This window comes from Aaosphaeria arxii (assembly GCF_010015735.1).
Source record: "Aaosphaeria arxii CBS 175.79 unplaced genomic scaffold BU24scaffold_2, whole genome shotgun sequence".
Taxonomy (NCBI): domain Eukaryota; kingdom Fungi; phylum Ascomycota; class Dothideomycetes; order Pleosporales; genus Aaosphaeria; species Aaosphaeria arxii.
In genome coordinates, this window is record NW_022983475.1 from 4,923,240 (window position 1) to 4,936,806 (window position 13,567).

The 13,567-nt window shown below is 49.0% G+C and overlaps 6 protein-coding genes across 6 annotated transcripts; 2 read left to right on the top strand and 4 right to left on the bottom strand.

Annotated features, from left to right (window-relative positions):
* The first annotated feature begins 37 nt into the window (after positions 1-37).
* BU24DRAFT_136217 (uncharacterized protein) lies at positions 38-1,010 on the top strand. The gene is made up of 3 exons (XM_033521088.1): positions 38-252; positions 308-437; positions 854-1,010. Exons 1-3 carry the CDS (start codon positions 147-149, stop codon positions 933-935), a joined length of 318 nt encoding a protein of 105 aa, XP_033388614.1. The 5' UTR covers positions 38-146; the 3' UTR covers positions 936-1,010.
* A 75-nt stretch (positions 1,011-1,085) lies between these two features.
* Positions 1,086-2,307, bottom strand: BU24DRAFT_459870 (uncharacterized protein; the record flags this gene model as incomplete). The annotated part of the gene is made up of 2 exons (XM_033531765.1): positions 1,086-1,977; positions 2,045-2,307. 2 exons carry the CDS (start codon positions 2,305-2,307, stop codon positions 1,086-1,088), a joined length of 1,155 nt encoding a protein of 384 aa, XP_033388615.1.
* A 1,399-nt stretch (positions 2,308-3,706) lies between these two features.
* Positions 3,707-6,175, top strand: BU24DRAFT_477438 (uncharacterized protein; the record flags this gene model as incomplete). Its single annotated transcript, XM_033532990.1, has 2 exons — positions 3,707-4,016; positions 4,116-6,175. The coding sequence occupies 2 exons, from the start codon at positions 3,707-3,709 to the stop codon at positions 6,080-6,082; spliced, it is 2,277 nt and encodes a 758-aa protein (XP_033388616.1). The 3' UTR covers positions 6,083-6,175.
* Position 6,176: 1 nt separating this feature from the next.
* On the bottom strand, positions 6,177-7,987 carry BU24DRAFT_136239 (uncharacterized protein). The gene has a single exon (XM_033521090.1). It carries the CDS (start codon positions 7,676-7,678, stop codon positions 6,275-6,277), a length of 1,404 nt encoding a protein of 467 aa, XP_033388617.1. The 5' UTR covers positions 7,679-7,987; the 3' UTR covers positions 6,177-6,274.
* Positions 7,988-8,523: 536 nt separating this feature from the next.
* BU24DRAFT_490061 (uncharacterized protein) lies at positions 8,524-11,119 on the bottom strand (the record flags this gene model as incomplete). Its single annotated transcript, XM_033533684.1, has 5 exons — positions 10,861-11,119; positions 10,689-10,807; positions 10,453-10,641; positions 9,514-10,405; positions 8,524-9,448 (listed from the first exon to the last, which is right to left on the bottom strand). Exons 1-5 carry the CDS (start codon positions 10,932-10,934, stop codon positions 8,524-8,526), a joined length of 2,199 nt encoding a protein of 732 aa, XP_033388618.1. The 5' UTR covers positions 10,935-11,119.
* A 295-nt stretch (positions 11,120-11,414) lies between these two features.
* BU24DRAFT_366126 (translation factor GUF1, mitochondrial) lies at positions 11,415-13,560 on the bottom strand. The gene is made up of 2 exons (XM_033524299.1): positions 13,054-13,560; positions 11,415-13,004 (listed from the first exon to the last, which is right to left on the bottom strand). Exons 1-2 carry the CDS (start codon positions 13,508-13,510, stop codon positions 11,488-11,490), a joined length of 1,974 nt encoding a protein of 657 aa, XP_033388619.1. The 5' UTR covers positions 13,511-13,560; the 3' UTR covers positions 11,415-11,487.
* Between the last annotated feature and the right edge of the window lie 7 nt (positions 13,561-13,567).

The following is a 13,567-nucleotide window of genomic DNA, read 5'->3' on the forward strand; positions in this document are numbered from 1 at the left end:
ATTCATTTCTATGACCATTTTCGTTTGACGAAGTTTACCCTTCTCCACAGAACAGTGCATTCGTTACGATCACGCATCACCGGAGTGTTCTGGAGAACTCTGGGGAAGCAGAACCCTGGAGGGGACGATCCCGGGATTGAATAATCATGATTGAGAAAGCCGAAGCGAAGAGCACATGCTCGATGTCCATTTCAGGAATATCCGGCGGGCACTCACACGACTTGGGAACTGAGAATAGAGAGGCATCCCAATGTGGGTGGGATCGGACTCCGCGACTTTGTTCCAGATGTTGACAATTATAATTTAGTAGTAATTTTCCGCACGTGCTATCAAAAAAGAAATACCAAGGACTGTCAATTTCTTGGGTCGCCGAGAAGGATATTTTTGGTGGTGGTGGGAGTCGTGGTTCTTCTGGTGGTACGACCGCTATGGAAGAAAAATTTCATCGGTATCATTTCGGCAGGGTCTGTCCTGTCAACACAGCCTCAGCTCCTGTGGCTGTAGATAAGTACCGAGAGAATGGAAATTGCGAAGCTTGATAATCATTCAACAAGACACGGTCAATCTGCCTACCCAAGTTATCATGCAACGGAAGGTTTTTCGCGACTTTCTGCTCGTTGGGTGACGTACGTGTTGTCGATGCTGGCTGGTTTCAAGCTTTTCGTAAGAAACGCCACTGGGCTTGACCCAGAGCGGATTGGGCCTAGCGTGTTTCGTTAAACTCTTAAGGTTCATTCCGAGATGGGCTGAAGTCACGTGGGAATCTCAAAGCATCAATTCACAACAACGACTCTAAGCATTTGCGGCGATCAGCTATTCCAGTGAACATATCTATACTGAAATGGATTACCTGGCCGCGAGTACGCTTTGAACTCCACTTAGCCCCCAGCGTCTACCATAAGGAACAGGAATCGGATCGAATCTCAGTGTGTTAGGCTGCCCGCTTGCAGACTGTTAAGAAGGGTGTGAAGGCACCTATGAATAATTGATGTGTCAACTTAACTTCCTTTATACGCACCTGTGTCCAGGAGAAAGGATATATCCCCATTTTTCTTTCCCCACGGGATGGATTTCCCCAGTTTCTGTTACTCACCTCCGACAAAAATTCGGCCCGTCTTGACATCGTGCCTGGCTATTGAGGCACCGCTCAGGGACTTGCTCTCCTGATCCTCTAACACCTTAGTCGTGACATAGCGATATCTCCTTTCCAGGAACCGCTCAATCTTGAAGATTGCGGCTGAACTTGCATCTCCGATCGGATCGTGCCGAGTTCTTCCGACGGCCCAGAAATCGTTGTTTGAGTCCTGCGTGATACTTGCGATCGGCATGTCCATTGCGATGGAATGCCTATGGGCGAAAGCTCCGCTCTCTTCTAGTTCGAAAATGCGAATTTTATTGTCAGCCAATGATGGCACATACATTCTGTCATCATTTCCACGAACAAACTGACCCAGAATGGGCAGCTTCTTCGCGGTAGCCGTGTATTTGTCGAACCAGTCATCGTAGTGCACTAGATTGCCTCCACCAAGAATAAGATCGAATCGTTTTCGCAGTCCTACCTTTGCAGATCTATCATTGCTGACGACGAAATTGTTACTGCCCAAGAATGCGATCTTGTTCGGCGAGTGCATCGATGAGTTCGTCTTGGTCGAAACGTAGACCATGCTCTGTTTGCCTCTCTTATGCTCGTACACTTCAATCGTAACATTGGATCCCAATTTCCTTGCATCCAATAGGTTTCCCCCAGTATCACGTGGAGGTCTCTGGTTTAGCAGCCAGAACCGAACCGTACTTGAGTCGATAACTTCAACATCGAACCCGGCCAAATCCAGGTGTCCTTCGCCGCGTCCACTGCCATACTTCGTAGGCTGGATTCTATGCATCTTGAACTTTCCGTTCTTTCCAGGCTTGTCAATGTATATAGCCATGAGTTGCGATCCAGTCGGGCGACGGCCAGAAACGTTGAACTTCGAGAGGCTAGCAACATACATTCAGATTTGCCATTCCACTCGTTGTAACTTCGTCAAAGCGCAGATACACGTACCTTGGATTCCACTCCCTCCGAGCCTCGACACCCGTACAAGCCGCATACAAGATTCGATTTCTCTCGTCTAGCCACATATCTCCGCAGCCCTCAAGTTTGTTGGGTACCCGTTCACATCTGTAGGGGAACTCTTCGATTGGTAATACCGATTTCCCGATTCCAAGCGTGATGAAGAGTATGTCTTTCAGCCATACTTGATAGAAGACAGTTAAAGCCGCAACTGTAATTGCCGATTGTAGGATGCCGTTCACTCGAAAGGCCATTGTGATCAGTATTATGCAGTTTTCGTACAGGGCCAACAACCACAGGGCTCAAATAACGGATAATCGAATCTCTGAATTTAAAACAGACTGCACTATCGTTGAGAGGAAGAGTGGTGTTCACTCGCCACGTGTAAAGATGTACTCTCCTCCCTCGAGAGGTCGTGGGTTTGCGGCCAATATAGCAGTCCGGGTAAATACCAATCTGCCGTACCGCAGTTCAAAAAGGCTGCAGACTCTATGATCACATCAATAGTTGGACGCTTGTATAGATTCCCTTTTAATATTCTATGGTTCAAACTACAAGACTGGGCACCACCTGCTTCCTTGATACAGGACAAGATCTTATTGCTACTAATCACTTATGCTATGAGTGTGTGCGTAGAACGAGCACGGACTATCAAAGTATTGATATCATTAATGATCTATGCCTCAAGTGATAAGAGGTAAAACATGGTAATATTTTTCTATGGATCTGAAGAACTGTTTCGATATCTTTGTGTATCTGCGAGAGAATACTCCTTTGTATTCAAGCAATGGTAAGCAGCCATCTCCTAACCCTGAGACTCTTTGTAATTTCTCTGCCTTCAGGAACTTGCATTTTAGGACGGATGTATCACCAGGGAATAGATATCCGGAGCCTCAATTGCAGCCAGGCTCCATCATCAGACAAGTGTAGGCTCACACTCGATCACTATTTGCCCTGAATATCTTCTCAAAAGAACACGCTACGCCGCGATTCCAAATCTCCAATCCAATAAGAGTCATCGGATTGACCTCCCGATAATGCTCAGAATTGCTCTACGGGATAAAATTTTGTTATCATTGTCCGAAGATGAGGCTTTTCACATTTGTGAATACTATTGTAGATCTTATCTTGGCATCGATGGTGGAAGAACAAAGAGAAATCCGCCACAAAACTTAGAACAATACTAAGAATCATCATCAAGAATCCAGGAGAAATTTATCCAGCGTAAATCTCCATCCTGAAAAACTTAGCTGCATTATCTAAAGGGGGACATAGCCTCCACGATCACAAGCACAACACTCAGCATTCACCCTCCCTGGACATGGTCAGAATTTTTACCCTCCAGAAAAACAACTTGTTTCAGGCTGCAGCCAGTGGCTTCGAAGCATTCGCACGGAAAATTCCACATCATTGTGCAGGCCAATTTAGAACCGCTGCCGTTAACCAGGGTCTACATGTCCCTGTGGCGCGATGGTGGTTGGAAAACCTGCCTTCCAAATCGCGGATTGCAACTCCCCCAATAATGAAGATGGGAGGTGACGTATGATGATAAAGGGATCATGATGCCCGCATCGTGTATCTGCAGAAGCTTCATCTTCACTCTTGATCACTTTCTTTTTTTCATTTAGTCACTTCGCTTTGTACTTGCTTCTCATGACTTCAAACTCTCCCAAGAGATCGGTGGCCATTGTCGGCGCCGGACCAAGTGGCCTAGTCGCCGCGAAGAAGCTACTTCAGACCGGAGTCCTTGATGTCACTATCTTCGAAGGCCATGAAGGCGTTGGTGGCCTTTGGGCAAAAGATGGCCCCATCAATCCGGAGATGCGGGCCAACTTTTCAAAGTTCACGGTCGCGTTTTCAGATCTGTCCTGGCAATCAATACTGCTGGACGGAATTTCAGCTCCCGTGTATCCGAAAGCTTCGATGGTCGAGAAATATCTCCAAGAATACGCAAGCAGATTCGGTCTGTTTTAAAGATGCCAGTTTGGAACTTGGGTGAAGAGGGCAAGTAGGGTGACGAATGGGGGAGGGAAGACGTGGGAATTACTCATCCAGCGTCAAGACGAAAAGGAGGAAGCTTTAGAATTCGATTACTTGGTCGTCGCGAGTGGCTATTTGTCGACTCCCCGCGAATTAAACTGCGAGATGGACAAGGCTATGAGATTTGGCTCCTCTGTCCCTATCCTCCACAGCACTGAGGTCCGAAATTTGAATCAACTCTTTCCCAACCAGAGTGATTCTTTTGAACCGGAGACTTCACGGGTACTGGTCGTTGGTGGATCACATTCGGGAAGCGAGATAGCAACTACGATTGCTTTGCTTGCATCTGATGCTCGTTGGAAACCAGGAAGCTCTATTCTGCGAGAAAGCTCAAATCTGGAAGTATTTCACGTCACATCTCATCAAATGCATGCTGTTCCAGCATTTTCCAGGGATTATCGCGCGAAGTCGCCTGCCTTTCAACCTCTTGACTACAAACTCCATGATCGCGCCAGTCGCCCAGCAGAACAACTTTCCTTTAGCTGTAATCTCACTGGGCCTGTCGAATCTAAGATCGTGAAAACGATGCTAAAGGCTTTTGTGGAAGGCAGCACGGAAGATGATGGCATTGAAAACGAATTACCACCATATGCTGTGGTCAGTGAGACCTATCCACAATTTGTCAAATCACATGTCATCCGGCCGGTCGTTGGAGAGGTGATACGCCTGGGATCCGACTTGAACCGTCTTAGAGCTGTGGCGACTGTGTCCCTTGACGGCAAAACCACCAAAATCGATAACATATCTGCCGTAATCAACGCTACCGGATACGATTCATGTGGAAGTCTGTCCTTCTTGTCCAAGGAAGTGAAAGATGAGCTCGAATTTGACGCAAGCAATCATCGATTGCCCTTGGTGTTGGATTCAAGCTACATGTCGCAGCGAGAAACAGTGCCTGACATCGCTGCTTTGGGCTTCACTGGCGTCAATTGGGGTGTTATGGAGATGAAAAGCCGTGCAATAGCAGCGAAATGGTCAAGCTCTTCACCGAAAGAATCCCAGGATAAGTCCATATCGAACGGAATTGCGAAATACATCCAAGAAGTGAGAACAGCAATGAGACTTGGCCGCAAAGAACACATTCCCCAGATCATATTCAGCGATTATATGGGAATCATGGAACAAGCTGCTAGAGAGTTGAATCTAGAGAAGTTGAACGGAAATTACGATGAGTTCGCGGGCATGGTATGCGCAGCGAGATATGCAGACTCGAAGGACGACAGTAGCGAGGCTAAGAAAACGCTCTCGAGCCTAAGTCTGATTGAGAAACGTGCTCACAAGGATGGCCTATACCTAGCACGTTCCGTGTTCCACGGACTTTTGGGCTCATGGAAAGGTACCGGAGGTGAAGATGACTTTCATTCACTTCCAGAGGCTGTTCATTTCCATCCGCGATACCCCACTTCAAAGGAGTACGAATTTGAATATCTGGTAGTCGAATCCATGGTAGAGGAAAGCCTGAATGGAAAACCACGTACCATGGAAACGCACACAATCATGCGATACGACGAAAAGAGCGACGAGATATCTGTCTGGTCTGCCAATGAAAGCACCCTTGAGGCGGAAGGACTAATCTATCGACTTAGCTTTGCCCAGGGAGAGAGCAATATCACCAACGGTTCCACTTGCTCTGCGAAGATCATTCGGATTGGGAACGCCGAGGAAAATGCTGTTATGCTCAATCACTACGTCTTCGACTTCCAGGGGGCAATCTTGAAAAGCTTTTGTATCGTTGAAGAAACACGCCCTGGCAAAACCTGTCCAACGCAGTACGTAAGAATTCAGAACAGAGATCCCTTGCAAAAAAATGCGAAATTCGATGTATCTGCAGCTTTCAACCAGGCTACCCCCATTCAGATAAGCCATCCACCATTCCTACCCAAACACGCCACCCTATCCAGTCCAGAACAACCGAAGAAGGCCTCCCTAGATACCCCGCAGATGTTACGAGTGGGGAGGCCATCCAGGGAGAGGACGCTGAGCTATTGACATTGAAGTGCGGTACGGAAGTTCTTGGACTTCTGATAGAACCGTATTTACTCCCTTCTTGCATTCACTTCCATATGAGTTTTCTATTCGACCATCTGCGCAATCTCGCATATTTGATTAAACCATTGGTATTAATAAAGTACTTCAATTATCACACTATGCATTTATGACTGATGTATGTACATGATCGCACTATTGCTTAGGGGGCGGTGTCCCTCGCGTCTCTGTGACTGTAGAAGGATCCTTCTCAGAGGATGGTGGTATCGGATATTGTTGGTATGGTTGTGGTGATGGTGCCGTGCCGATGCCTCCTGCGTTATCATACGGTGCTGGAGGTTGCATAGGCTGTCCGTACTGTTGCATCGGAGGCGGCGACGTTGCTTGCCCAGGATGCGGTGGCTGGGTGCTCCAATATACCGACTGCCCTGGAGGAGGAATTCCATACATAATAGTTGTACCTGAGACACTGGGTGGTTGCGTGCTCCAAAACACAGGCGGCCCTGGAGGAGGGGAACCGTACATGACGTTCCCTGGGGTACTAGGAGCAGGAGCAGGAGCGGGAGGAGGAGGCCCGTATGCGACGTTACCGGGGGCAGCATATGCCGGGTGAAGTAGTAGCACGTTTGGATTCGGCGGCGTGATGCCGACCGTGTTTTTGGAATACGGTCCCAGCAACTCCTGTGGATATTTACGTCGGAACCCCCACTTCCACCACAGTTTGAACGCCCGCCCGGAACCCATCTTGCTCCATTGCTCCCGCAGCAACTTCTGATCTTCGGCTGACCGCGACGACTGGGTGCGCGTGAAGCACAAAACCAACAGGCTGATGAAGACCCAGCATATAGTCCCGCCTCGCAGACATCCCTTCCCCAGCATCAATCGGCGGAACCAGATCCAGCTTTCCAGGAACCCCACGAGGAAGAAGGTAGCCGGTATGGTGGTCGCTAGGACGATGGCCAAGTCGTACATGTCGACGCAATCGCCGTCACCACATCGTCCACCTCCTCCGCCTCCGGACGGTTTCCCGAGCGAACTGCTGGGCTTCCTACAGTACTGGACGAAATTCGTGTAATAATACGCGGTCGAGGACGTGAATGGCGCCTGGTCTTGATTCAACCAGACGGTCGTCGCGAGCCCGTTATCCTCCGTGGAGAATCCGGTGACTTGGTCTTCTACATCAGTGGGTATGACAACGTATTCCGATTCGACGGCCGTGAAGCTGCTCGTGCAATGCGTCGGGGCAGTATAAGTGACCATCATCTTGTAAACATAACCCTTCGTCGAAGTCAACGGAAGCCCAGTTGACAGGAGATCGGTTGATGGAACGGCGTTGGGAGGGTAGTAGACGGAGACATAGTCGACGTTGTAGTATGTGCTCACGTCGGTGGTCCTCGAGGCAGGTTGCGCAGTTGGCGTTACGGTCGGATTGATCGTATTAGTAGTCGTATATGTGGTGGACGAGTCGTCAGAAATTCCGTATGTGAATACCGAGTACTCAAACTGATAATTTGACGTGACAGTCCAGAACGAAGCACTTGCGCATTGGAGATGGACAAGCAGCGAGAAAATGACTGCCGAGAGCCACAGGAAAGCCATACTGGGCGCAGAACCGTTGGACTATCTCGAGCGACGACGAGGCTGGCGAAAGCCTCGCTCTCGCGGCGTACCAGTCGCCTTATTAAACTTCTGACAGCGAAGCCCAATCACTCGCATGTTTAGCAGCCTGTGTCTCACCGGTCGCTAAGGCTTGCAGATGTCGTTTCCTTCTCCTCGACAGAGACCCTGCACATTGCACGATTTGCTAGGAGCAGCCAATGGTGTGGAATAACGAGAGTGAATGCCAGTCAAGATGGTTCGTATTACAGCGATTAGTGTGCTAGGTGACTGGTATACCCCAGCATGGTGGCACTGGGGGACGATTTCTGGACCACGATTATAATCCGCTTTGTAGAGATTCTAGGCTCCTATGGAGCGCGCGCTGAGAGATGATTGACATGCCAAACGCGCCGAATTTTCCCCGTTGTTCCTTCTTAAACTGTCTTTCTTGTCATCGTATGTATTGCACCGTGTAGTTTCAAATACAAGTTTTGTACAAGAGGGCGAGGCATCAGTGTAGAATATTTCCAATTGAACGTGAGATGATCAGGATTTGGTGGCGTCTGCAAACGCGGAATACGAGCAATGCGATCCAATGGTCGCAGCCCGTTGGCCTGCTTAAAACGACAGCGGGATACAGAAAGCCACCGCCAAGACGGGGCCGCATAAAATCGTCTTATAAATATCTTCCACCTTGTGATCTGCTGAAGACTCATCCAATTCGGTATGGTGTTGATAATGTGAAGAATGTGTCGGGAATATGGTAGGTAGATGTTGTGATGCTTTCTCTTGACACCAGAACGCCGATCATCCTTGAATTGATAACTAATCCATTTCGCCATGTTCTAGGTCCTATATCCTCCACTTCGCCCTGCATCCCGAGGTAGCAATTGATTTCGAATAGGATTCAATCTCCTGGACGTCGGCTGTTGATGGTCCTCCATCGGCTGATCCTCCATCCTGCCTGGATCGCGTGCTGCTCGCCCACTCGCCGTCCTCATGGGAATTGTCACAGGCTCATCCAAACCGTCGTAGTCACTGGACGCTCGAGGTCGCCCCCCTCTATATCCCTCAGAATTCAGTGAATCACGCGTTGACTGAATCGATGGAACTCGCAGAGGCGCTGGCGCAAACTCGGATTCCTGCCATGAAGGATCTGAATGAGCAGAGTGTGCTGAGACTGCGGAATACGCAGAATGGGAACTCTTCGCGCTCTGGTAACTTTTGTTCTGACCCTCTCTTCTGAATTTGTTGATTCTAGGCCTGGAGGACCTTGAATGTGTCGACTGCCTGTTCTGCTGACTTGATGTAAGTTGTTTCGAAGAATGCCGAGATGACGGCTCTCTGTCGACTGGACTTCCACTGTCTCCGGAAACCGTTTGTTGGAAACTACCATTACTCTGCATGTGGTATGGATCTGGTGGGCTTCTGTTGCTTGCATGTTTATTCTTCTCGTTTGATAGCGTCGAGTCGCTGTTGAACATTTGCATATATCTCCTATGCCAATCGCTTTTCTCGTAGTCGAATGGTACATCGCCTTTGCGTCCGAACCATAACGGTTCCTGAGCAGCAATCTTGACGACAGATAGCCAGGGACGCGGTGTTTTGGAGGCGAGATAAAAGAGTACATCAACCTCCTCCAGAGAACGATAGGCCGTCTCGGGGTACAGGAAGTATATCAGGGGGACGATTGCGAAGTTCGTACAGGCGAAAATTATGTATGTGCGGTAGCCGATATTGTGAAATGCGATTGGGGCAATCAGGACAACTCTGTCAAGATCGTTAGCTCTCGTTCTCTGCTGGAGTTTTCTGTCGAGACGCTTTCCCGTACTTACATGAAGTTAAAAAGCCAATTTCCACTCGTACTCAACGCATTTGCAGGTCCACGAATCCGCAAGGGCACGACTTCGACCTGATATAACCATGCCATTCCCTGCCATCCAATCGCGAAAAATGTAGCAAATCCAAACAAGAACACCGTGGCAGCAATGTTACTACCGCCTACTTTGTGTTCTTGCCACAGATAAGTCAATATGGTGAGCAGCACCATACAAAGACACATGCCCCCGGCACCAAACATCATTAACGACCTACGACCCCAGAACCTGTCAATACCGACTACAGCAATGAACGATGCTAAGAAGTATTCGGTAGCCGCACATCCTCCTAGTAGTCGTGCAACCCATCCAGTGTAGCCCATTTGTTTGTAGAACATGAGCGCTAAGTACTGGAGCACGAGGTTGATTCCGGACATCTGTTGGAATATCTGCACACAGTACGCAAGCACGGTTCGATGAAGATTCCGCTTATCCTTATTGCTCCTCATCGAGCTAGTGGAACCCTGGCTCATGATGAGGATCGCATCCTTGATCTGCAGGAATTCGTCCCGGATTTCAGGTCCATCCTCGTCCTCGTCATTGAGCGCGGCAAGGACTGCCAGTGCTTCCTTCTCACGACCTGTAAGAATAAGCCATCGTGGGGATTCGGGCATGAAGAGAAGGACGAAAAAAGCGACGACAGCAAAGGCTATTTGGAGGGCGATAGGAACACGCCATGATGCCGAGGGATTTGAAACAAGGTACGCAAAGCCGAAAGAAACCCAATATGAGATGGCAAGTCCAGCAGCGATGAAGGCGCCGGCGGAGATCATCAGAATGGTGCCTTTGCGATGGGACTTGACACATTCTGCTTGATACGCTGGAACGGTGGAGGTGGTGAAGCCGTTGCCTGTCTCTGTCAGTGCGGTGCGCGACAGTCTGAATCATCTAACATACCGAACCCAGCGATGAATCTGCCAGCTATGAATTGACCAAAATTGTACGATGAGGATTGAATGATCTCTCCGATGATCCATATCACCAAGCCTAGCAGTAGAGTCTTCTTACGGCCAAGATAGTCTCCGATGAAGATGGTTAGGATCGCAGAAGCAAAACATCCAAGATTCCATGTCCCCATTGTGATACCTATCATACACATCAACGGCGTCAACTCGGTAGACGGATAAGCCTACCCTGTAGGCGTGCATTGTGCCCCGAAAGATTGTTTATGGTATCGATTTGAGGAAATTCTGCCAGAAAGGCTGGCATTGTCAACAATGCACCCAGGACTCCTTGTGCGTAGCCAAAACATCTGTGAAAATAGTCAATGATCCGCTCAATATGATCCAGTTCTGGTGACATTACAAGAAGCACAACCCGCATACTGCGCTGATCGTGGACCCGAGTCGAGCTCCTCTCAGACCGAGGAACCTTGTCATTGTTGCCGTTTGTCTATTCAGAGGCGTTTGAAGATGGAATTAAACGGAACTGAAGAAGATTGCGATGTGCATAGCTACCTCAAACGAAATCAACGTTGGGATGGTTGGATTGATACCCCAGGAATAAACGTCATAGCTGATCGTTCAACCGCGTGGCTTTATTAGTGCTTGCATTCGAACATGAGAGGATAATTGCATGCCCTCAAAAGAATGCTCGTCATGTCTGATCATCTAGATTTCGGAGGTTGAGCCGCAGATGCGCTATTGTACCGATCTTGATGTCATTGACATTAGGGTTCATCGATTGGTCGATTCCCTTTGGGGCCACCAAAGTCCATCGCACGCTACAGATGGAAAAGCGGAACCACACCATAGTCAACGGGCGTCATGGACGGGAGGGCCACGAGGGAGCATGCTTAATGGTGGGGAGGTAAACTTAGTTTCCACGCCACGGTTCAGTGAACGTCTCGATCTCAGATTCAACGAAGATATCGGTACCTAATTGTGGAACGCAGTCATACAAATCATTCGATATACAAATATTGTACAATATCTACTTCGATAGGAAGCTCTGGAAAGCCTCGTGGTCGATGACGACAGATCCCACTGCCCTCAACTTCTTTCTGCCCTCCTTTTGCTTTTCCAGTAGTTTCCTCCTACGACTGATGTCGCTGGCGTGAAGCTTGGCCAACACGTCCTTTCGGAACGGCTTGATGGTCGCGCGGGCTACAATGCGTCGACCAACGGCGGCTTGGATGACTACTTCGTACATCTGCCGATCCACATGTTCCTTGAACTTTTCCACCCATGCCCTACCGACTTTGTCTACTTGGCTTGAATGCAGCACACGTGCAACGGCATCGACAGGTACACCGTTGACAAGCAAGTTCAACTTCGAGATGCTCGACTTGCGAAAACCAGCATCTTCGTAGTCCAAAGATGCATAGCCCTTCGTGACGCCCTTCAATTTGCCGAAGAAGTCGTCGACAAGGTGCGACAGGGGCAAATCATATTTCAAAATAACTTGTGTTGCTGTGAAGAAAGTGAGCTCCTTCTGTTCCCCGCGATTGCCTTCGCATAACTCGATCACCTTTCCCAAGTACTCATCGGGGAGGGTAATCGTCGCGGATACGTATGGCTCGTGGATCTCCGCAACTTTCATGTGGGCGGTATCCTGGTCTGGGAAATCGTTCGGGTTGGAAATAACCTCCTCTTTCCCATCCCGCCATATGACCTTGAATGGCACAGACGGAGGTGTGATAATGATGTTTGCACCATGCTCTTGACGCAGGCGATCTTCAAACACAGAGCAGTGAAGGGTTCCGAGAAAACCCAGACGCCAGCCTGCACCCAGTGCATCAGATGATTCCTTTTGCAAAGTGACACTGCGGTCATTGAGAATAATCTGTTGGATACTATCCTCAAGGTGTTCGTAGTTATCTTGATCAGTCGGAAAGGCCGCGACAAAAACCATGCTCTTAGGTTCTTCAAAACCGGGATAAGGCTCCACGAGTTTCTCCGAGCCAACTGTAGTGTATGTATCGCCGACCTTCGCTTCTTGAGACTTCTTCATTCCAGGATTGAAGTGGATATATCCGACCTGTCCGGCCTTGAGCACGGTCTGCGGTGTTTGATCGGGATACATGATCCCCACTTCACCAACAATATACTTAATGCCTGTAGCAAAGGACCTGACACTATCTCCAGGTTTGACTTGCCCGTCGAATATTCTGACGAGTAGAATAACACCCTTATACACATCATACCAAGAGTCTACCAGCAGCAAGCGAAGGGGCTTTGAGCTATCGCCTTCAGGTGGAGGAATCTGTTCCACTACATTTGGCAGCAGCGATTCAACGTTGACACCAGTCTTTGCGGACACAAGAACAGCGCTGTCTGGATCAAGCTCGAACGTATCCTTCATCTGTTCCAGCACTCGTGGAGTATCGGCGTGGGGTAGATCGATCTTATTGATAACTGGCATCAATGTCAGGCCCTGGGCGAAGGCAAGATAGAAATTGGCCACCGTTTGCGCTTGAACACCTTGGCTGGCATCCACAAGAAGGAGTGCTGGATAAATTAGCGCTTCGTCATAGCACAAGATTCTGGTAGCACATACCTCCACCACAGCTAGCATAACTTCTTGACACCTCTGCTCGGAAATCGACATGCCCGGGCGTGTCAACAAGATGCAGCAAATAGTCATCTCCTTTGTGATTGTATATCATAGTACAAGTTTGTGCCTTGACAGTGATACCTCGCTCTCGCTCTACATCCAGTTTATCCAAAATTTGTTTATTTCCACCGGGCTGGATAGTTCCAGTGAGCTCCAGAAGGCGGTCGGATAGCGTCGATTTGCCATGGTCGACATGCGCTACGATGCAAAAGTTACGATATCGTTCGATCGGAATCTCGGCGATGCGCTTTTCAAGCTCAGATTGTGCTCGGAAGGGAACTGCATAGTTTCTGGCGTAAGCTGGAAGCCGTTCAAGGGCATTCCGCATGCCATTGGGAAGGACAGTGCGGGCCCGCCCACATTGCAGTAGGCTGCTCGCTGTCCGGAAGCATGCTCGCATGAGTTCGCATGAGATCGAAAGACAATTGACTGCTTGCGAGCTCTTCCTGGCGTCGAG

Bases quoted from the DNA above. Each gene is read 5' to 3' on its own strand.
- BU24DRAFT_136239 (XM_033521090.1), bottom strand. From the start codon at position 7,678: ATGGCTTTCCTGTGGCTCTCGGCAGTCATTTTCTCGCTGCTTGTCCAT.
- BU24DRAFT_366126 (XM_033524299.1), bottom strand. From the start codon at position 13,510: ATGCGAGCATGCTTCCGGACAGCGAGCAGCCTACTGCAATGTGGGCGG. The intron at 13,005-13,053 runs GTATGTGCTACC...TAATTTATCCAG, and splicing joins TTATGCTAGCTGTGGTGGAG to CACTCCTTCTTGTGGATGCC.
- BU24DRAFT_136217 (XM_033521088.1), top strand. From the start codon at position 147: ATGATTGAGAAAGCCGAAGCGAAGAGCACATGCTCGATGTCCATTTCA. The intron at 253-307 runs GTGGGTGGGATC...ATTATAATTTAG, and splicing joins GAATAGAGAGGCATCCCAAT to TAGTAATTTTCCGCACGTGC. The intron at 438-853 runs AAATTTCATCGG...ATGGATTACCTG, and splicing joins GTACGACCGCTATGGAAGAA to GCCGCGAGTACGCTTTGAAC.